The sequence below is a fragment of the Balaenoptera ricei genome, chromosome 14 (genome assembly GCF_028023285.1).
Source record: "Balaenoptera ricei isolate mBalRic1 chromosome 14, mBalRic1.hap2, whole genome shotgun sequence".
Lineage (NCBI taxonomy): Eukaryota > Metazoa > Chordata > Mammalia > Artiodactyla > Balaenopteridae > Balaenoptera > Balaenoptera ricei.
This window is the reverse complement of record NC_082652.1, coordinates 30,099,804-30,122,764: the sequence shown is the minus strand read 5'-3', so window position 1 is coordinate 30,122,764 and position 22,961 is coordinate 30,099,804. Positions and strand designations below refer to the sequence as shown.

General features: G+C 45.7%; 1 protein-coding gene across 1 annotated transcript in view; it reads right to left on the bottom strand.

Moving 5' to 3' along the window:
• Window positions 1-416: 416 nt before the first annotated feature.
• The window catches only part of PIEZO2 (piezo type mechanosensitive ion channel component 2), a 345,750-nt gene continuing 323,205 nt past the window's right edge, over window positions 417-22,961 (bottom strand). The window contains exons 42-52 of the mRNA XM_059894050.1: window positions 21,782-21,929; window positions 21,476-21,690; window positions 14,772-14,930; window positions 12,273-12,420; window positions 10,961-11,149; window positions 10,572-10,664; window positions 9,203-9,375; window positions 6,843-6,971; window positions 5,564-5,643; window positions 4,345-4,528; window positions 417-3,050 (exon numbers count right to left, since the gene is read on the bottom strand). Coding sequence (XP_059750033.1) covers window positions 2,798-3,050; window positions 4,345-4,528; window positions 5,564-5,643; window positions 6,843-6,971; window positions 9,203-9,375; window positions 10,572-10,664; window positions 10,961-11,149; window positions 12,273-12,420; window positions 14,772-14,930; window positions 21,476-21,690; window positions 21,782-21,929 — 1,771 coding nt within the window. The 3' untranslated portion in view covers window positions 417-2,797. The remainder of the gene's footprint in view (window positions 3,051-4,344; window positions 4,529-5,563; window positions 5,644-6,842; window positions 6,972-9,202; window positions 9,376-10,571; window positions 10,665-10,960; window positions 11,150-12,272; window positions 12,421-14,771; window positions 14,931-21,475; window positions 21,691-21,781; window positions 21,930-22,961) is intronic.

Genomic DNA, 22,961 nt, shown 5'->3' with positions numbered 1-22,961 from the left:
GGACCCACACATGCAGTCTCCCCCATTATCAGCATCCCCCGCCAGATGGGACGTTTGTTACAAATGAGGACCTGACATTGACACATCATTGTCACCCAAAGGCCATAGTTTACATTACAGTTCACTCTTGGTGTTGTACAGTCTATGGGTCTGGACAAATGTATTACATGACATGTATCCAACATTACAGTTTCATACAGAGTATTTTCACTGCCCTACAATCTCAGCTCTGCCTGTTCATCCCTTCCTTCCGCCTTAACCCCTGACAACCATTGATCTCTTACTGTCTCCATAGTTTTGCCTTTTCCAGAACGTCATATATTTGGAATCATACAGTATGTAGCCTTTTCAGATTGGCTTCTTTCACTGAGTAAAATGCATTTATGTTTCCCCCATGTCTTTTCATGTCCTGAGAGCTCATTTCTTTTTACTGCAGAATACTATTCCATTGTCTGGATTCTAACACAGTTTTATTTATTTATCCATTCACCTACCAAAGGACATCTTTGTTGCTTCCAAGATTTGGGCAATTATGCATAAAGCATCCAGATGCTGGGCCTTTGCTCAGGACCTGGAAGGGTGGCCCCAGCTCGCCAGCACCCCCGGGGCTGGGTGAAGCTCCATGTCCCTCTGCCTGGTCCTCCCTCCTCGCTGGTCAGACCCCACCCCCCCAGGTCCTTGGGGACGGTCCCTCTCAGAGCTATCTCCAGAGAACATATTCTAAGGGGACATGAGTCCCTCATCTCTGGGCCGGGTCTGGCGCTCATTTGAGGGTGAGGATTAAGCCGGTTACAGCTTGCTGATCCCTTCACGTTGTCAGATAATTGGGCTGAACAGGGTCGTGACAGGCTGGCCGGGGGTCCCAGCAGAGGCACCTCCTTCTCTGGGGAGTCCCCACTCCAGCACAGGCCTCGGCAGGACTGGTCCTTCTGCATCTCTCTGTGTCGTTCTGTGCCCTCCCTCCTCCACACCTGAGGCTTTTTCTTGAACCATGGGACCTGTTTACCATCCTGGCATCCTTTACCTCTACGCCTGTTAGAAGGATTCCTATTCCTTTTCTTCCTAAATATGCTGTAATGTGCTCTCTCTCGGGGTCCCCTGCTGACATTTTTAAAAGAAAGAATTCACAACCAGGAACGTGCAGGAAGACGCTTCCTGCTGTCGGGAAATCAAGTGTGGGCTGAAGAGCTCCCTGAGTGCTCTGAGTTTATTGCTACGACGACAAGCATTTCTCTAAGCAGGGGGGAGGCACGCGGCTTTCACGGCTGAAGCACAGGTTCGCACTGATTCCCTAGAAGACACGGGGCATCAGTTGAACTCTCTGTTTTAAAGGATCCATATTCACTGTAATGGTTTCCTTCTGGGAAGTTAATTTCTCATCAGTTGTTTCCTGCTTTTATTATTCCCATAGAGCACCCACATGAGAAAACCCACAATGCAACCAACAAGAAGTGGATTCTTAGTTGATTTTTTTAGCTCCCGGTACACAGTACAGAGAAGTCGCTTTTCCTAGTTCATGCAGTAAGGCAGAATGAAGAGTATTCTTAGAGTGACTTTGCAGGATGTGCTTTATTTTGTCAGTCCTGAACCCAAACTACAGAGGATCATTTTTTGGGGGGACATAGTCTAGTCCATTCGATGATTCTTCTCAGAAACTGTCTTTTAATATGGAATGAAAACTACATTTCAATCATCAGCTTTTCATGCTACATTGTTATTTCATGAAGAGGTTGTATGACCCATAATAATAATTTAAGAAAAGGCCATTTGTTTATTTCCCCAAGCTCAATATACATATTTCTTCCATAATTTTGAACTTAAAAAAACCCGTCTCAGATGTAAAAATGTGAATTGGAATATGTAAACTCGTTGATAGACCTGAAAAACAGGGAAAAAAAATGTCACATACTGGAAAAACCACGGCCGTGAATCATGGAAATGGGAGGAAGCGTCGGGGGTGGGGCAGAGGAGAGCTCAGACCTCAGTCAGTAAAGGTGACAACGTCCAAGGACCCTGCCTCCAGCTGGGCGTCAGTGTTGCACGGGGAGCAGTAACTCTCTGAACCAGAAAACCACCAGGTCGGAGTGAGTCACCACCTGGGCCTCAGCAACACCATGTCCACGTATTTGTTTTGCTGCTTTTTTTTCCTGAGAGGTCACTGGTGTTTAATGGAAAGATTTCTCATTAGTCTTCAGTTAAGGTAAGGCAGTAAGTGTCACTAATGTTTTCTTTTTGCTTAGAATGAGGCTTATCCTTCCACTGGCATCGCCATGGGTCACCGGCCCCCTCCCTCTTTCCCCCCTGGACGTATGTGTAGGAGTTTTCAGCCCCCGTTCTGTTGCGTATTCGGGGTGCAGGGCCCCCGTCCTCCTCACAGCAGCGTCCCCTTGGCCGCAGAGCCCCGTGCATTGCGTTGCATTGTAGCGTCTCTTCGGAGGGCACCGTCCCTCACAGGAGAAGGCCCTTCCTTCCTTCTCCTCCTCCTGTTCTGTTTCTCTGAGGGACGAGACCCATCAATGACTCCTCCACATAGTCGATCAGACTGCAAGACACCGGGGACTAAAACATAAAGCGAGTAGCCCTGATTTCAGAGGAATGGAATTACAAAGGACTTTTCGAGAGTGCCTTTGCTCGGAGCTCTGAGGGCAAAAGGAAGCCCACTCCTTCTGCACCAGTCAGAAGAGAGACCGTTTCCACCGAATTAGAAATGCTTAGCTCTTAGGAGAGTATTGTGCTTTTCTTGTTTTCTTTGGAAAATTCCAATGTGAACTTGGCTTGTGGTCTGTGGCCTGGGGCGTCAGTTTGTTTTCTCCCTGGTCCATTTGATCATGGTTTCTGGCGAACGGTACAGGAATATTAATTTGGCATAGAGGTCCTCCTCCAATTCCAGCTCCCCGGTCTCTCGAACTAAAAAAATATCTGTGCACAACTTCAAAATCCGATCCACATTTGGAAGCTCTTCAAACATGATGGAGTGAGAAATCCCACTGAAGAATTCTCGGACAAACTTCCCAATCACCAGGACCACCGAAGCGTAGAGGCCCATGATACTGAAAAAAAAATGAGGTAGAAATGTATCTGGCCGTTACATATGGTTAAGAGAACATGCCTACAAGAAAAAGAAAATGAACATTTTCCCTCAAACGCCATAAAAGACATGATAGACTTACCAAAGCTTAAGTTGTTTCCCTTTGGTGAAAACATTGACCTTTTTGCTGATTAAAAAGGTAATGCATGCTCTTTTTTTTAAAAAAAAATTACACATTACAGAACTGTAGGACTTGAAAAATGAAAGTCCTTTGAAATCTTACATTCTGGAAACAACCAATGTTAATAGTTTCGTGTATGAACTTCTGGTGGTTTTACTGCATATATTATATGAATAAGCTACATAACATATATGGTAGATAGAGGGGTGGGATAGGGAGGGTGGGAGGGAGACGCAAGAGGGAGGAGATATGGGGATATATGTATATGTATAGCTGATTCACTTTGTTATAAAGCAGACACTAACACACCATTATAAAGCAATTATATTCCAATAAAGATGTTAAAATATATATATATATGATAGAAATGCAATTGTTATATACACTTTTCTGTACCTAGGACTTTGTCCTGCCTTCCTCAGAGATTCATGTTTATAATAAAATTCTGGATAGACAATGATTTCTTAAGAGGCTTATTCTGGGAAGTAGAAAACTTTGTACTAGCATCTTGTAGGGGGTGTGCCTGTCCTAGGGTTGAAGTGTCAGAACATGGAGAAATGGTAACATCAGGCATGTCCCAAACTGTGATTTCTAATTGACTCTCTATCTGTTCAGGTCAGAAGGCAATGTTAGCAGAAAAGAGAGAACTCGGCCCATTTCTAGTTTAAGCCCTGAATTGCACTAAACTGTGTTGTAACAGGAAGGAATAGTTAAGAAGCTGGAAATATGGCTTCTGGCCCTATGCTTGGTGGTGGGACTCACACAAGGCGTTTTTGACGTCTTTGGGACTCTGGTTCCTCAGTTTTTAGAACGAAGGGCCCTGTGACAAACCATAATGGAAAGAATATATATATATATATATATATATATATATATATATATATATATATATATGTATGTGAATAACTGAGTCACTTTGCTGTACAGAAGAAATTAACACAACACTGTAAATCAACCAGACTTCAATAAAATTAAAAAATAAAATAAAATAAAATGAAGGGCCAAGGATCTGTGAATTCTAATAATGCAGCTATAGAATTTGAGAATTCTAAGCAGATAAAAGACTTCCCATCCTCAACTTGGTGTGATACAGAAGTGGGATCTCATAACTGTTAATGGTGAAATGGTTCCTTACCCGTAGCCGGCCAGGAACCCCAGGCTTGGGGGGCTGACCTTGTCATTGAAGACCACCAGCTCCAGGGCCTGCACATGCTGGTTGTAGATTCTATTCCCAGTCAAGTTGAGAACCCACCACTCACTGTTGGATTTAGTTGTATTGTCTCTGGACAAAATGATGGTTATGTTCATGAAATTAGTTTCTGGAGAAGGAGAAACATGAAATCAAATTAGCAGGAGAGTTTATGGATTTAATGCACTTCAGCCATTCTCGGATGAACCAGGATAGCCTGGTTGGTACCCATGGCATCCGGTTCCAGGATGGGGACACACGGGCACATCAGCTCTGTAAGAGGAAAAGGAGGAGGGGGCATGGCGTGGGGGGTCTCTCTCTTTCTCTAAGAGGCCAGTCCTGTTGCTACATGAGACAGCAGCAAAGTCACAGGGTGAACGGAGACCCATCACCGGAGCATCTTGGCTGACAATTCCAAACAACTAATTAGACGTTTAAAAACCCCAGTAGCTGACTGTTGATGGAATTGATGGATTCTTTCATGTTACCACCGTTTACTGAGTGCCTTCCAGGAGGAAGGTGCTCCAGGAGGTGCTAAGGGGTCACCAAGTTGCACGCAGCCCGGTTCAATGGGAAAGGCCATGCACACAAGCGCTATTTATGGGCACGTGGCAACCCCCGGCACTGACAAGGTCTGCTAGCTAGGGGAGACCACTTCTGGGTGGTATGATCCCTGAGGGCTTCCCAGAGGAGGTGACTTCTGAGCTGAGTTTTGCTGGCTGAGAGCTTTAATAGATGGAGCCCTACTACTGGTACTCAGTCACCCTCGGGCTGAATCAAGTCCATTTCCTGCCATCTTTTTATTGTTCTTATCGTGGGGCCTTCAGAGTTAACGCTGTATTAGGCAGTTTTCTGCCAAAGATACGGTTGCTAATAGAAACAAGTAAACAGATTCCGATGAATCAGTTAACATGTCACTGAACGTGGATTTAAGTCAATCAAGTTCTATATCAATGAACAAAGGAAGATGAAGAACACGCCCCCAGGTGAGTAAATGATCCCTTCTTGCTGGTGGACACAGCCCAGAGCCTTATGCTCCTTGCAAACCATGTCACAGGGGGAAGAAAACTGGAAAGGAGCTTGATAAAGGCTGAAAGGCAAACTACAGACGTTGAATAAAAGAAAGATTAAGAAACGTTCTGAAACAATTCCTTCTCATTCTTACCAGATAGAAGTTGCTTTATGGGTTTGGAGTTAGAGTCACTGGGTGCTTTCACGTAGTATGGGTAAATCCTTTCTATGGTCCTGGGCATTAAGAGAAAAAAGGATAATTAAGTTTTAGTTGTTTTACCCATGCAAAATTGTTTTGTTGTTGTTGTTGTTGTTGTTGCTATTTTTGACCTCATTTCAAACAAGTAATGGGGAGAGTCTTCCTGTAACTACGCGATGTGCAGTCATCATAGTTTATGGGTTTCCATTAAAATCAGAAGTCTCCGAAGCCGAATAAATTCACCAGGTTCTAACCAGACACTCATGCCAACTCTGTACCCAAGCTGGTTAATGGCTTAAAAACTGCTGCAGAGATTTTTCCACATCTGTGACTTTTCTGAAGCAAGGGGCTGTCTTTGTTGCTAGGATCCTACCACTCTTCCAATTTTAATTTTTGGGATTTCAAAACTCTCTCTAGTGAAGTGGGCTGCCCGAGCTGATCCAGAGATGGGAGTGAGGTGGGGGGCAGAGGACTGGCATCCTAGCCCTTAGCCCACCCTGGGCACAGGCCACTCCCTCTTCCCAGGGCTGTTTTCTCATCCGGGAAGTGATGGGGGAGGATCCGACGGTTCTCAGGGGCCCTTAGTGTTTAGTGATTGACAAGGGGTACTTTAGGGACCATGTCTGACAGCTGTATCGTGGCAGTCCTCACACGCAGCACTTCGACCTGGGGCTGGGGCAGACAGGGGACAGAGCTGGGCTGCGGCTGGTGGGCATCTGGAATACTTCACTTAGCAGTTCTGGACCAATGGCAGTGTTTTTCTCCTGCTGGTTCTCATATGAGAATCTAAACATCACAGCTCAGATGTTTGGAGTGGAGTATTGTGTGGCAGGATAATATATTAAGATACAGTTTTTTCCCTCAAATTTCCACCCACCCCCTTGCCTTCTTCTCACGCCCATTTGTTAGCCAGGATTTGGTGCCCCAGGGGCAGGGGTAATAGTAGAAAAGGGTCTCCCAGGGCCTTTCCCTGGCTTTTGGTGATTACGGTCAGATGAGAGCAAGGTTTGCTCCCCAGAGAAGAGGTCAGTCCTCCCCGGACGAGCTGGGCAGAGGGGGCGGGAGGAGAGCAGACGTGCTTTGACCCAGCCCATCGAGGACTCTTAAGTACAGGCTCACTTGAGTTACCAAAGAAGGAAGAAATGGCGTTTCTTGCACACACGTATTTGTAGAGGAGATTTGGACCAGACACACACACCTTCTAACACTGTATTAAAAATGACAATCAACTTACACTGGCGTTTTGGAACTTTCTGTGTTGTTGCCAGCTATCATTTTAGCAATGTGCTCTCGTGTCGTATTTTTAAGAGGAAAAGAAAGCTTATCTGTTGCTATTTCTGCTTTTGCACCCAGACTCATGTTTCTGTGAAGAAAAAAAGAAGAGCTCAACATCAGTGATTATTCAGAAGTCTGCAGGAGAGGTTAAAAACTCACTGAACTATTAATCTCACCAAGTTTCACTGGGTCCACAATTGTCAACCTCAACCTGTCCTCCTCACCTTTACAGCTAGCCTCTTAGACATCCAGGGAGGCCTCAGACACCTTTAACACAGATACGGGTGAGGAGGAAGAGTGTGGGGACACAAGAGAAATCCCTGATGATCTAACAGGGATTCTGAAACACTTTATGTTAACCCAGCGACGTTAGTCTCCATGGGGACTCAGAGAATCTATGTTTTAAAAAGAATGTTCACAATGAGCTATCACCTCACACCTGTCAGAATGGCCATAATGCCCATCATTAAAAAGACAAGAGTTAGCAAGTGTTGGTGAGGAGGTGGAGAAAAGGGGACCCTTGTGCACTGTTGGTGGGAATGTAAGTTGCTGCAGCCACTATGGAGAACAGTTTGGAGGTTCCTCAAAAAATTAAAAATAGAACTACCATGTAACTGAGCAATCCCACTTCTGGGTATTTTTCCAAAGCAAATGAAAACACTAACTCGAAAAGATATCTGCACCCCCATGTTCACTGCAGCATTATTTACAGTAGCCAAGATGCAGAAGCAACCTAAGTGTCCATTGACAGATAAATGAAGAAAGAAGATGTCATACACACACACACACACACACACACACACACACACACACACACTGGAATATTATTCAGCCATAAAAAAGAATGAAATCTTGCTATTTGTGATAACCTGGATGAAACTTGATGGCATTAGGCTAAGTGAAATAAGTCAGAAATACTGTATAATTTCATTTATATGTGGAATCTAAAAATAAAAACACAAAACCTGAACTCATAGATACAGAGAATGAATTGGTGGTTCCCAGAGGTGGGGGGATGGGGTGGTGGTGAATGAAATGGGTGAAGGGGGTCAAAGGGCACAAACTTCCAGTTATAACATGAGTAAGTCCTGGGGATGTAATGTACAGCATGGTGACTGTAGTTAATCATACTGTACTGTATATTTGAAAGTTGCTAAAAGAGTAGATCTTAAAAGTTCTCCTCACAGGAAAAAAAATTTTGGTAACTGTGTGGTGATGGATGTTAAGTAGACTTCCTGTGATGATCATTTTGAAATGTATACAAATATCAAATCATTATGTTGCACCCCTGTAACTAAAATAATGCTACATGTCAATTATATCTCAATCAAAAGCAGAATGTTCAATCAGAAATTGATTTTTCATTTCTTTTGGTGGCTCTTCAAAGGAAGGGCTAGGAAGTGCATTTTTGCCAGTACAGAATTCCACGTGAGGAGTTTGGGACATTTAAAAGGAGAAAATAAGATTAAAGAAGGAGTTCTTTAAATTCTGAGCAGCCTCCTTCAAAATACTTCTTACTATTTCCTTGTGAAGTCAGATTCTAGAAGGCTTTCTTCCTTACCTATCATGATTCTTTCTTAATTCCAACCAAGAAGCTGGTATTGTGGACCCAACAAACCTATCACGTGATTGCCCAGAGTCCTGAGTCACTGCCTGTCATGAAGGAAACTGAGCTAATCAGCCTGGGTATTACGTCCAGGCCCCCCAGCGGCCCCCCGGACACGTCAGGCTTTCGGATGCAAGAACGTTTTGCGAGACGTGCTGCGTGGTGGCCGCAGGCTGGCCAGAGGCTCAGGTGGGGTGGGAAGGAATCTCCCTGCTCTCCCGTCCTGGGACTGCCCAGAGGCTCTCCCAGCTCAGGCTCGGAGAAAAGAGCTGCTGGGGCTCCCCAAGTGCTGGAGGCCGGCAAGGGAGAATCAGGGTTCCCAGCGCTGCAAGTCCTTTGTGATTAAGACCAGACCCCCAAGCTCAGGGAAATCTTACACTTCACCCGACTCAGTTTCATGTTATGAGTCATCACCCTGTTTCTTTTCTCTCCACCTTTCTCTCTTGGTCACAGATCTCACTGCCAGCCTCATTAAAGCTGAAGTTAGTAGAAAAAAGGAAAACTAAGAAGTTCTTCGTTTCGTCAATGATTCCCAGGCAAATCATTATTTAATAAACAAAAATGTTAGCTGTAGCATCGAATGAACGTTCCCAGGAAGTACTGTGAACCGAGATCCGAATTAATCTGAGGTGTGTATCCTTCCACACCCCCCAACCCCCGCCCCGAGTTCAGGTTGGGGAAGGGGGAATTATGCATGGAAATACAGTAACTACCTCTGCACACTCCATGAAAAAACAACAGAGAAGCTACTATTGGGATCCATGAGCTCGTGTATCATTTTCTGCTTACTGGGAGGGCTGATGGTCCACAAAGAATTTGAGTTTCCTTCCAGTTCTGCTACTGTTATGTCTTCTTTTTCATAATTTTCCAGAAATTGCATAGCACCCTGTGTGCACACAAATACACTTGCATAAATAGATCACATACTTGAGGATGTGTAAGAAAGTAACTAGTCTTCCCTTTAACTGACCGTATCCAGGGGGAATCTCTTCCTCTGAAAGGCACCTCCCTACAATGGGCTGCCTGGTGTGTTCTGACACTGACAGCTCCAGTCACATCACCAAACCCCAGTGGTGATTCTGCCACACCCACGGCCATGGAATCATTCCAATCAAACAGTGAAGGAAAATCAGATGATTTAGTGTAATTTTTTCTTCCCACCGAAGAAAGACATTTATCAACTATTGGGGAACGTCCGTCTCATGAGAGAGTCAAATTTAATCCACCCAGGACATCCGGGCCCTTCCTCACAGCTGTGTACTCCTCAAGATTACTTTTGACAGTGTGCACTTACAGGCCGATCATTTTGCAAAAGAGAACAGCATCTGTTTGCTTAATCACTTCATTTAAATAAAAAGCATCATCTGTAAAGCCAATTTCAATTATGAAGAATCATGCTACCATCTTATTAAAAGCACGGAATGTAGAGAAAAGGATGGTGTCCGCCACAGCTCTGTCACCAGAACATCACACCTGTTTTATACAGTAGAGGATGCATAGCTTAATTTTTAAAATCATTTAAAAAATAATAGTATCCTTTTAAAGTTATGTTTCATTTTGAGAAATTTTCATGCCATGAAATCATCTTTGTAATGATTATCTTATTACAAAGGAAGTTGCTTGAAAAATCTGCTGCAATTGATTCACTCATTCTCTACTTGTTGAATCCCAAATTGCCTCTAGTTCTTACTAATGTGGAGCATGCCATCACAAACAGGCACCTGCTTGGAGCTTTTCCATATTTTGAATGATTTCCTTAGGATAGATTCCCTACCAGTTAAAGGGATCAATATCTACCACAATTTTAAAAATTTAAAAAGGATCAACACCTGTTGTGCTTATCATGAAAATACTCCGAATTAGAATTATGTTTATTATCACTTATGTCTGATAATATAGACATAACATCTTAGATGATCAAAGCGGCCAGTGGCCAGGAACCTGCAGTGTGTAACTAATAACCCCCAGAAAGTCCTGCCCACCAGCTCAGGCCATGGCAAAGTGGTGAATAAATCAGGTGACAACAGTCAGCTGGTCGATATGACAGGTGTTCATCAAGACCGACTCCATGCGTTTACTTACAGTGTCCTTAGAAAAAGCTTTAATAAATTTATTAAACTTTGGCTGGTCCATAACTTTCAGCTGGCTTTGCTGGGCACTCATTGTGAAAATAGGCTGGAAAACAAAGACACACAGGACGGTTAATATTCCAAAGCACTTCTCTGCATCCTGGGTTCCAAGAAAAATATTAGGTCGTGTATCACCCACAACCAGAACAGAACTCTGCCTTCACTGTCTTCTGCACCTTAGCTCACATATCACATATTTGCACAACAGTCAAAATTCAGACAGGAAATATGTCCGCAAAACCTAAGTAAGTCCTCTGGGTGGTGATCAGGGTAAAGCACGGCTGGGCAAGGCACTGGCAGGGGCCGGGGGAGGGGGGAGACCCCGGAGGGAGGCGCGGTTACCTGGTACCCGCCCAGGGTAATTGTGACCGAGACGTCCAGGGGCTGGTTGATGACCCCGGCGACAGATTTGACCAGAGACATGAAGAGCAGAGGGAACCAGACAATACAGATGAGCAGGACGATGATCATCCCCCCCATCCCGTACTTGACCACCTTCTTCTTCTTCTGCCCCCGGGGCTGCGGGTACCTCTGCAACAGAAGGGCCACGCGCTCAGGCGGGGTCCCCGGGGAGAAGCGGGTGGGGGAAGGGCGGGCGCTCTAACCATGGGGTCCGCCCTGGATTGGGTCCTGAATCTGCTCTGAATCTACCCTGTCCCAACCCGGGAACAAGGGAGGCAGTGATGCAGGCCTGCGAGGAGCCCACGACACAGGCCCACGGGGATAACACAGGGTCCATCACGGCCTGAGCGACTTTCTCCTTAACAGGGCTGTGTGGGTTTGCTGGGGCCTGACCTATGGACCAAGGGACCAAAGCCTCTGCTGAATGAACCTCTGGTTTTAAGGGATCAGGCGAGCTAAGGACATTTTAAATTCCTGAATATTCAAAACCTGTGCCTTTCAACGGGTTCCTCCCCAGCATGGTGGGCAGAAAACATTTTAACTTCGTTCATGACACACATTTTCAGGACCACGCTGTCCAAGCTGGAATCACCTCTGTTTGCTGCATCAAGGGCTCCCCAGCTCCAAGCTCAGGCTGCGGGCCGCGGAGGGCCCAGCTTTGCCACGTGCCGTGGAAACCGCTCGGTCTACAGGCCTGTTCCTTGCTTAACTGCTGCTTCTCCAGGACCTGTTTCCCTTCAGGGCTACTCAGGAGGCTGGACTACATCCCTTAAGTAACAGTAATTCTATCCATATGTCAACCTTAATATCCAACCTAGCAGAATATGCAAATATTTGCACTTCAATTTCCTTTGCACAGGATGTTACATTGTCTGTCCCTCATCAAAGAGTGAATCAGAGGGTAAGCCTGAGTCCCAGCCACCTGACCCCACTTTTCTCCAGCACATCTCATTCCCTCCTGCTCTCAAATGAGCCACTTCAGAATTATTGGGTTGTACAGCAATATACCTTCTTCTTAAAATAACCACAATATACACAGCTGCCAGAAGAAGAGCAAATCTGGATGCTATTCTCACTAAGGCGACAGCAGGTCCAAGATTCCTAACTCGCGTGGGGTGAAATCAATGGGGCATTTATAGGTCCTAGTAGTTTCTGCTTCATTTATTTGGCTGGAAAACTTGCAGAAGTTCCTATTAATAACAGCCTGTATCTAAGAGAAACAAATAGGGCTAAGGCATCATTACTGGCTTACTTTTTCCGACTCCCGCCAACACTTGAGGATGAATATGTGAGCGTAGATGTCCTCCACACAGATCCAGCTGGACAGGCTCAGGGTCGTGTCCGTCCACACCCAGTCCATCACGGCCCTCAGCTCCGTCAGAAAAGGGACGAGGCGGAACCTGGCAGGAACCACGTCTTGTTACAGGGACAGTTGTGGGGTGGGCCCCCATCACCTGGCCAACCCCGAGGGCTCATGGAGGTCCTGATTGTTTCAGCCCTTACAACTTAGAAAAAATGCTCAAGGTGACCACTATGGTCAAATCCAACTTGGAATACAACTGCTTTTCATTATAAGTCCAATAAAGGATTTTTGTTTTTTGACAAAAATACCTTTTTGAAAAAGGTATTTTTCATTTTTAAAATTAATTTTTTTTTTTTTTACTGATAGTCTTAGCAAACTGGAATTCCCTTTTCAAATAAGTTTGAAGGGTCTTCAGTTTCTTTCATTAAAGTCATGGTTTTCATTGTACAAATCTTTCACTTGGCTACATTTATCTTTGGCTAAATTTAACATACAACTGATTTCTATATGTTGATTTTATATCCTGCAACTTCACTGAATGAAAATGTTGATTAGTTCCAACAGGTTTGAGTGAGTCTTTAGGATTTTCTCTATATAAAGATCATATGGGGGTAGGGATAAATTAGGAAGTTGGAATTAACATCTACACACTACTATATATAAAATAGATAACCAACAAGGACCTACTGTATAGCACAGGGAACTATACTCAGTATTTTGTAATAACCTATAAGGTTAGGTGTGTGTGTGTGTGTGTGTGTGTATACCGGAATCACTTTGCTGTGAAGCAGAAAGTAACACGACATTGTAAATCAACGATACTTCAGTTAAAAAAATTTTTTTAAAAAGGTCATATCATCTGCAAACATAATTTTACTTTTTTATTTTTATTTATTTTTTCAAGTTGCTGGGTTTTTTTTCTTTTCTCATTTTTTTTTCTTCTTTTTTTGGTGCCTTTCTTTCACTCAACTTTTTTTTTTTTTTAATTTTATTTTATATTGGAGTATAGCTGATTAACAGTGTTGTGTTAGTTTCAGGTGTACAGCAAAGTGATTCAGTTATACATATACATGTATATATTCTTTTTCAAATTCTTTTCCCATTTAGGTTGTTAAAGAATATTGAGCAGAGTTCCCTGTGCTATACAGTAAGTAGGTTCTTGTTGGTTATCCATTTTAAATACAGCAGTGTGTACATTTCAATCCCAAACTCCCTAACTATCCCTTCCCCACTGGTAACCATAAGTTCATTCTTTAAGTCTGAGAGTCTGTTTCTGTTTTGTAAATAAGTTCATTTTAAACATTTGCTTCTGCTATGAGAATCTGCTGGTCATAGGATCACTGAATTACGGGGGCTTTGCTGTCAAATGAGCTAGGGAAGGTTATACTCTTGGTCGGGGAAAGATGAGGACAGGTGAGAAAAGTCATCAGGCACGGCCACGTCATCGGGGGCACAGCAGGGCCCACGGCTGGGGGACCTACTAGGTGACTGAGGCTATCGAGACCCTGGCTCAGTCCCTTGTATTTCAGCTGGAAGTGGGATGGCCTGGGCTCCTCTGGGGTCTGGGTTTGGTCCTTGTTTCTTGACTGACACAGAACTCCTTCCAGGCTGGGGTTCATCCCAGACCCTCCCAGCAGCTTGGGGTGCCACCCGGATTTCTCCCCTGAGCTCCTCAGCTTTGAGGGGGCGCACTATTCCACCCCCTTGAAGACGTGTCAGGCCCCCTCCCCACACGGGGCAGCACGCAGTGAAACTCTGACACGCGTGGTGGTTCTCAACATCCGGGCACACTCAACGCTCCTCCGTGACTGAGTCCCTGGTCCCCACGCCTGGTGCTCCAGGGGCCAGCAGTGCCCCAGCAGCCTGACCCTTCACCCTGTGGTATAATCTCCATGGGAACCGGGAGGGGATGCTCACACCGAAACCCTCGCACGGAAGAACCAACATGCCCGTGTGAGTGGTGATAACTTCCTACCAGGAACAGGCAAGTCGCGTGGCATTCAGGTTGACATTAGGTGACATTAGTGGAATCAATGCCCCTCCCATGGATGGCTTGTTGCACAAGCAAAATTCCAGAGGCATTTTGGAGCACTCCAGATTCCAAATATTCTGTTGCATTGTGCCCAGAATATATTAATACTTAGGATCATGGAGCCCAATGTTTCATCCCGAAATATTATCAGTGTAATTATACACAATACAGAAATAGAAAACGAACCCACGCGGCTGACTTTAGAGCAGCATCCTGGCCAGGTGGGTGGAACCACACACAAAAAGGTGTTTCAAGGGCCACACATGCTCTCCTGTCAAACACTGTAGGAGCCCTGCAGGGACCCACATGCTGAGGTCACCAGCTTCTTCTCCACTCCTTCCCAGGGAGGGGACACAATGCCGTCCCGCGGCCAGCCCCGCTCTGTGAGTGGCTGTGACAGCACAGAGCATCCTCACCCTTGAAACAAGAAGAGATTGACGTAGTTGTAGCTCTTGGTGAGGAAGTTTCCGAGGACCCGCGTCGGGTAGCCACAGCGGATCTGGTAGGCGGACAACCCGAAATACACGCATTTCACGAAGTACCAAAGCTGGGCGACCAGGTTCTGGCTGAACTTCCTGAGATGTGAAAACACAGAAAAGTGGAGGGATGGAATACTCTTCTGGAACAAAAGGACACCAGTTTAGCATTAAAAAAAAAAGCTTAATTGCCCATCTGGCACTTAAAGACAATTCAGTAAATTCTCTCCACATAGTGGATCTCTTCAAAAGGCAAGAGGTAGGGTCAGAAAATCTAATGATTAAAAACAAATTGCTGGGCTTCCCTGGTGGTGCAGTGGTTGAGAGTCTGCCTGCCAACGCAGGGGACACGTGTTCGAGCCCTGGTCTGGGAAGATCCCACATGCCGCGGAGCAACTAGGCCCGTGAGCCACAGCTACTGAGCCTGCGCGTCTGGAGCCTGTGCTCCGCAACAAGAGAGGCCGCGACAGTGAGAGGCCCGCACACCGCGATGAAGAGTGGCCCCCGCTCGCCGCAACTGGAGAAAGCCCTTGCACAGAAACGAAGACCCAACACAGCCAAAAATAAATAAAGAAAGAAAGAATTATAAAAAAAATTGCTATGAATATGCCCCCAATTTATTAGAGCATTATTCAGTTGTTTCAGCCATAATTAAAATAAATTACTGTTAAGTGAATTTACTAATAAACATTTTCTCAGGACTTGGATGGTGCTGCTATCACGGTCCAAATTAAAGCTCAACAAAGAAAAAACCAAAATGTGTTTTTTACTTGACAGGACGCATAATTTGGAAGATGCAGGAGAAAGAATTCTGAGAAATGAACCCCCATTTTTTTTTTTTGCTATACATACATAAGACAGGTCAGGGATTAATACATTTTTGACACCTGGATTTTGGTTCCAGTTCTGTTTGCTATGGAGTTTGTTCCTCAAGCCATCATTTTTCTAAACATCAATGTCTTTATTTGAAAAGTTTCCCTCGCTCTAAAAATCCATGACTCTCTGATCTACTAACTTGCCTTTTTCTAATGACATCCTCAGAGCTAGAGATGGTAGTCCCTTCTCCTGGTGGACAGTTAATGAAGAGACCTGTAGCATTGAACAGTTCATGAATGCTAGCGTAAGTCTGAACAAAAACTTAGTGGAACTAAATCTCACACTAGAAAAAAAATTAGAACACATTTTCAAAGAATGATGACCTATAGGATCATTTTTAACTCTGGATAAATGCAGCATTCTGTGAGTCTTGAACATGATTAGTACAAATCTTTAAAAATTAATCAGACTTTCAGCTCAGTAAGACTTGAGTATAATCTTCCCTGTGTTTAAAATTAAGAGCGATACTTTAAGTTTTTTAGACAAAGCAGTGTATTACTCTTTATGTTGTATCCTGGATTTGTCTTATTAATTTTCAATTTTGTTATCACAAGAAAACATGTACTATTTTTTTATTGAAAACAGCTATTCTTTAGTTGACAAGATCTAAGAACAAGCCAGGAGCATGTGGGCCTGTGTGTCTGGGGGCCTAGAGGCCTCCACGTGGATGTCGGCAGCTAAAGAGCTCAGAAATGTTGCTTATGAGTGTCTCTGCTGTGGAGAAACCCAGCCTCAGTATTTCAGGACCTAATGAATTACTTTAACTGCATTTGACCGTGGTGGGCGCTTGACAAGTTACCAGTAAGATATCAGATACTTTACGGAGCGCCCCCATCAACTATCCAGTTACTCATCTTTCTAGGAACTGTCCATATTGGTAGAACTTTAGGAAATAACATTTTTTTAATCTCTCCAGGAAAATGCCCTTTGATTTTACAGATACTTGATATAAAAACTACATGGGAAAGAATTCTTCTATATTTATCAAAATTATAATCAAAGACTTAAAACTGTGTTGCCTTCTATTCTTTATAAAAGGTCCAACCCCTGTTTTACCTACTAAAAAAAATTGCCTTTCTATGGTGTTAAAGTGGGTCAACTTGGAATAAGTACTAGTTAACCTGTAGATCCTGAAGCAATCATGTTAACCGTAATTAGGGACACTGAGGTTGTCCTGTACTGGGAAGCGTTCGTCTGTGGCGTCTCTACATGGTTTATTCCCGGAGGCTGGAGCCACGCCCTCGCCGTCTCCCTCGGCACCTACCGTGCAGAGCTGTGTAAACTGTAGGGAACCCCTGGATATTTGTGGGCTAAATGATGTGATGCACACAGAAAAAGCCATTTATCAGATAAATTATTCAAGATATCCGAGCTTCCTTGTCCTCAATGTTATGACCGGTAGCCCTAATTTTCTTCTGTAGAGCTTAAAAGACTCCTAATCTATTTCTCCCCTTATGCTTTCCTTGTTTGGAAAGGATTTAGACAATATGACTATTAATCAATGGTTTCTCTTTAAACAATGAATGAAATTTTCAGTAACAATATTTGAAGGAGGAAAAATGAATTTGGAGGTTAAAGAGTAGCAGCACAGTTTGAAATGTCAAGAAATTATGTTGTCACTGACGTGCCGGCAGTGATGCCTGAGGCTCACCAATCCTAATACGTTGTGAATTAAAGACCAAAACCAAAGACAGGATAGTCTGTTGCACTAGGGATGACCATTAGGTGAGACCCAAAGGTGAGATCCCAGGAGAAGAAAGGACCTGTGTGGCCATAGTTTGGTGACTCTCACAGTGTCGGGAGCCTGGGAGCCCAGTGTGTGAAAGGCCGACGGGTCCTTGCTTTATTCACATGGGTGTCACAGCCCTTTTCTCCTGGTCTGCTGCCCTGGGCCTAAGAGGTGCTCGATAAACGTGAAATTGAATTGAATATGCACGATTTGTAAGACACCCCGGAGAAGCTCTCATTCATTCGGTCCTTATAGCAGATGTTTCAGCCATGTTTGGTTGGCAGGTGTTGTCGCTATGCTGTTGACCTCCTCAAAAGCCTGGCAGGACAGCGTGGTCGCCAGAAGAATGCCCCCAGCCCCCACTCAAAGATGTGCACGTCCTAGTCCCCAGAACCTGGGAACGCGTGACCTCCCATGGCAAAGAGGACTTGACAGACGTGCTAAGGTCGGGGACCTGGAGAGGGGGGAGCACCCGGGGCTGTCCAGGTGGCCTCACAGTCCGTGAGTCCTTAGCGGGAGAGAGCCTTGCTCAGCCATGGGTAGAGGGAGACGCAGCAGGGGAACAGATGCTGGGTTTGAAGATGGAGGAGGAGACCACAGGTGCAGAGCACGGGCATCTCTAGAAGCTGGAAGAGGGCAGGGGGTGGATTCTCCCCTGGAGCCTCCAGAGAGAACCACAGCCCTGCCCACACACATGAATCAGTCCAGTGAGACCTGCGTCTGCCCCCTGACCTGCAGAACTGCAAGGCGACACACCTGCATTGCTTTAAACTCTTAACTTTGCAGTGGTTTGTTACAGCAGCAACAGGACACCAATACAAGCAGGAATAACCAAACCATTTGCCAATTTGACCTAAAAGGACTAAAATGCTAAAAGGACTCTCAGTGGCTTCACCGTTGCAGTATTTCTGGAAGCTCTGGTCTCTGCTGGACCCCCTGTCAGGACATGGCAAAGATCTAGGCTCTAGGGCTCTGGAACTCTCTCTTGGGACTGGCTGGAATAATCAAATCTTCTTCACACTGCAGAGTGAAATAGTAGGTTGTGTCACCTAAAATAAAAATCTTGGAAGCAAGTACAGGATGCTTCCCATGGGGGCAGGAGTGCGATATACAGTAGATGCAGTATACAGTAGGTATAGTATACAGTAGGTGCAGTGTATGGTAGGTGTAGTATATGGTAGGTGCAGTATACAGTAGGTGCAGTATACATTAGGTGCAGTATATGGTAGGTATAGTATACGGTAGGTGCAGTGTATGGTAGGTATAGTATATGGTAGGTGCAGTATACAGTAGGTGCAGTATACGGTAGGTATAGTATACAGCAGGTGTAGTGTACACTAGGTGTAGTATATGGTAGGTGCATTATACAGTGGGTGTAGTATACAGTAGGTGTAGCACATACATGGTAGGTGCTGTATAGAGTACATGTAGTATATGGTAGGTGCACTATACAGTAGGTGCAGTATACAGTAGGTGCAGTATACAGTGGGTGCAGTATACGGTAGATGTAGCACACAGTAGGGGCAAGAGCCCTGGGATTGGGGGTTGGCCCCTCCAGTAATTGGCTGAGTGACTCTGGGGAGGTCACACTTCCACATGGGCTCACCTGTCTTCATCTGGAAAGTTAGACAGTAGGTCTAGAAAGATTTTTAAGGTCTTTTCTTCTCTGAAATTAAGAATTTCAATGAGAGCTGCTGGAGAATGCCTCCTTGATGCTTTTAAATATCAGACAAATTACCAAAATTCACCATCCAGCTATCCTGGGTGTTAAATTTGGCTTATTTCTCTGCTTTGAGAGACAGCTATAATTAAATATTTACAGAGAAAATTGTACTTATTCTATCTTAAAGACTAACAAATAAGAGTCACAGGGACTTCCCTGGTGGCCCAGTGGTTAAGAATCTGCCTGCCAATGCTGGGGACACGGGTTCTAGCCCTGGTCTGGGAAGATCCCACAAGCCACAGAGCAACTAAGCCCGTGTGCCACAACTACGGAGCCCACGTGCCACAACTACTGAAGCCCACACACCTAGAGCCCGTGCTCCACAATAAGAGAAGCCACTGCAATGAGAAGCCCCCACTCGCTGCAACTAGAAAAGGCCCGCGCGCAGAAAGGAAGACCCAACACAGCCAAAAATAAATTAAAAAAGAAAAACAAAACTATTTTTAAAAAAATAAGATTCACAATGTTCTCATGAACAAATTCTAATATTTTTACAAACGGCTTGCCCTGTTCTGAATTATCTTTATCATGTGAGCTACATTTACTCCCCTAGCTTTTGGTGTGGAATGGGAGGCTTACGGAGCTATTGGGTATCTTCTGAGTAACAACACTTTATTTAGTTAGTTCTACTTTAGACTCAGGAAAGATTATCCTAATTCCAATTTTCCTTTTAAAATATTTTCATTGCCACCATTTATTATCACAAAGCAATGATTCCCTAGACTGAGATCAAAAAGTCAGCCTGAACGTTCAGGTGGGGGCAGACGTGAGTCTAGCCATTGGTAGAAGAGACTTGGTTTCCTCGTGGAGAATTACATTTGAGTCGGTTTCTGAACAACATTAGGAAAATCCATTTTTATTACTTGCTACTCCAAAAATGGTGCTTGCCAGCTTGACGGACAGGTTATTCCTAAGACTTGGCTGTGAATGACTCATGAGGTCTGATAAAGAGATCAGACTGATGGTACACATGAAGACCTTTTCATGACACGTTCTTAAAAAGGTCACTCCTCTCATGTTATGTGGACAGTTCCCCGCGCCCCTTCTGCAGACCCTTTGCTTTCATCGTCTACCAGAGCCGATACCAGGCACGCCTCCTTTCACTGTGCTTCACAGATACTGTGATTTTTACAAATGGAAAGTTTGTGGCCACCCTGCGTCCAGCAAGTCTGTCAGCACAATTTTTCCAACAGCATTTGCTCCCTTCGTGTCTCTGTGTCACAATTAGGTAATTATTGCAATAGTTCAGGCTTTTTCATTACGATCATATTTGTTGTGGTGACCTGTGATCAGTGATCTTTGATGTTACTACTGTAACTCACTGAAGGCTCAGGTGATGGGTAGCATTTTTTAGCAATAAAGTATTTTTAGATTAAGGTATAAACATTGTGTTTTTAATACATAATGCTATTGCACACTTAACAGACTACAATTTGGTGTAAACATAACTTTTATAGGCACCGGGAAACCAGAAAATTCCTGCCACCCGATTGTTGCAGTGGTTAGAACCGAACCCGCCGTATCCCCACGGTCTGCCTGCATTTCCCGTTGATAGGGGTCTCCCTGGTTTTTCTTTCCTGGACTGACTCATTCATCTGCTCATGCGTGAAGCACCAACTTGGCCCCAGCACTGTTCTGGGTGGAGGCGTGCGCTCTGGTCTGAGATCTGACCTGGGGGAGGGGAGCCCTGCCAGGGGAGGGGAGAGGCTGTGAGGGGGCACCGAGGAGGGTCAGCATGGCCAGAGCTGGGGGTTCAAGGGACAGAGGGAAAGACGGCCTCCAGCCCCCTCCTGGGACAGCACCAGCCCTTCCCTACCCCCGTCCTCGGCCTCCAAGGCATCTTCACAGCAATAGTTGTATTAACTGCAGCAGCAGCGGCACGGGGGCTGCTGTGTTTACCCCTCAGAAGGACCCAGTGAGGCAGACCCCTCGTCACCTGCACCCCCTTTCGCTACCAGTTGAGCAGACTCCGTTCTTTTCATCCACTTCTCACGTGACACAGTTTTGCGTCCTCTCATCCCCTTACGCTCTTAACACCACGCTCCAGTCTGTGTCTCTATCTGCTCAGGTCACAGCACGAGGACCCCAGGTGTGCACTGACCGCTCAGCCTGTCCCCTCCCTATCTGAGAGCACTAGGTCTGAGAATGCATATAAAACGCAGTGATAATGTTTCTGAGGAATCAGCTCACACCTTGGCTTCACACTGAGTTTAATATTGATTAAACCCCCTAACTTTTCCTTCTCCTACGGGCTGATCCTTTTAAAAATGTCTGTGTGAAAGTGGCCCCCACGGCTCTAGCTTCCGAAGGCCTTACCTCTCAGTCACACCAGGCAAGATGAAGAACATCCAGAAGTGAATTCCAAACACCAGGATGACCTGGAAGATGACCTTCCCCAGGACCGTCTTCCTGAGGTACAGTGCCCGGTCCACCACCATGGTCCCGAACTGAATGAGGACCATCACCAGGAAGGGCCCCGGGACCTGGTCCTCCGACAGCGAGGAGGTGATGTCGGCCGCGGCTGAATGTTTCTGGGGGGGAGACCACAGGTTCAGGCCCGGTGACACTCACAGGACAGCATCGCTGGTCCCTGGTGTGCAGTGGCCTTGGTCCCTGACCTACCCCAAAGGCCCAGAAGCCAAAGACGATGATGACGAAGTCGACGGTGTCTGCCAGGAACATGAGCACGTACACGTCGGTCACGGCGCTGTAGTCGGGGTGGATGAGGTTGTAGAAGAACTGTCTGATGGGCACGTAGAGCTGCAGGGTCCTGTCAGACAGACACCCGGAGAGGGGGATGCAGGAGCCACCGGATACAGTGATCAGATCATTCCATCCTCTGCTTCCCTCCTCCCACCAGCTCTCACCCCCTGCCCCCGACCTCAGGACAGTCTGCTGGGGGAAGGGGGCTCCTGCCCCAACAGAGACTGTGCACTAGTTCATGGCCAACGGGACCACAGACCTCTTCTCTCCTTGAAGCATAATGGAGCGGTAGCCCCGGAAATGAGAGGCCGGTTTATCCCCTGATTCAATTACTCTCCACCTGTGAAGCCCTGATCCTGCTACCCAGCCCTCTGCGCTTCTGGAACAGGTGTGATAAGCAATGAGGCGAGAGGCCCGGGCTGTGGTGAGAGCAAACGGGGCCTGTGGTCCTGCCTGAGACCCAGTAAACGCCGCGCAGCCCCTGCTCCTCCCATTTCCGACCCTTTGTGTCCCCCGGGTCCCGGGCAGCACCCTGGGCTTTGGAGCTCACCTCGCTCCATCCTTCATGACCCTGTGCCCTGGCCCTGGCTTGTCTGCGCAGCCCCTGTCCCCCTATCTTCACTGTGCTCTGGGTTCCGCCTTCAATTCAAGGCCACATTCAGGTGAGCAGCGCCCTCGGTCTCAGAGCCCAGACTCGGGGCCAGCCCTGTTGCACCTCCCCCGTTTCCACTCCTGTCTGCTGCCTGTCACCTGGGGGAGGGGCCTGTGAACTCGGCTGGTGAACTTGGGCTGCGTGACAGACAAACCACTTCCCGCGTGCACCTCGGTTTCCCTCTATGGGGTAAGTGTATCTAAGAACCTTCCAGCTTTGATTTCATTTCCTCTCTGTCTGGTTGGACTCTTTCATATGCCTGGAAATACACACCGTGAGCCCGTGTTCAAATAGAAAAAGTATGTTTAGAAATGCAGTGGATGTAAAAATAAATCATCCTTATTGGAAAGTGATTTTTAAAAGCAGTATCACAATAGGCTATTTCGTTCTGCCTGAAGCAGATGATGTTTGTGGTGGGAGAAGTCACTTCACTCGTCACCTCTGGCT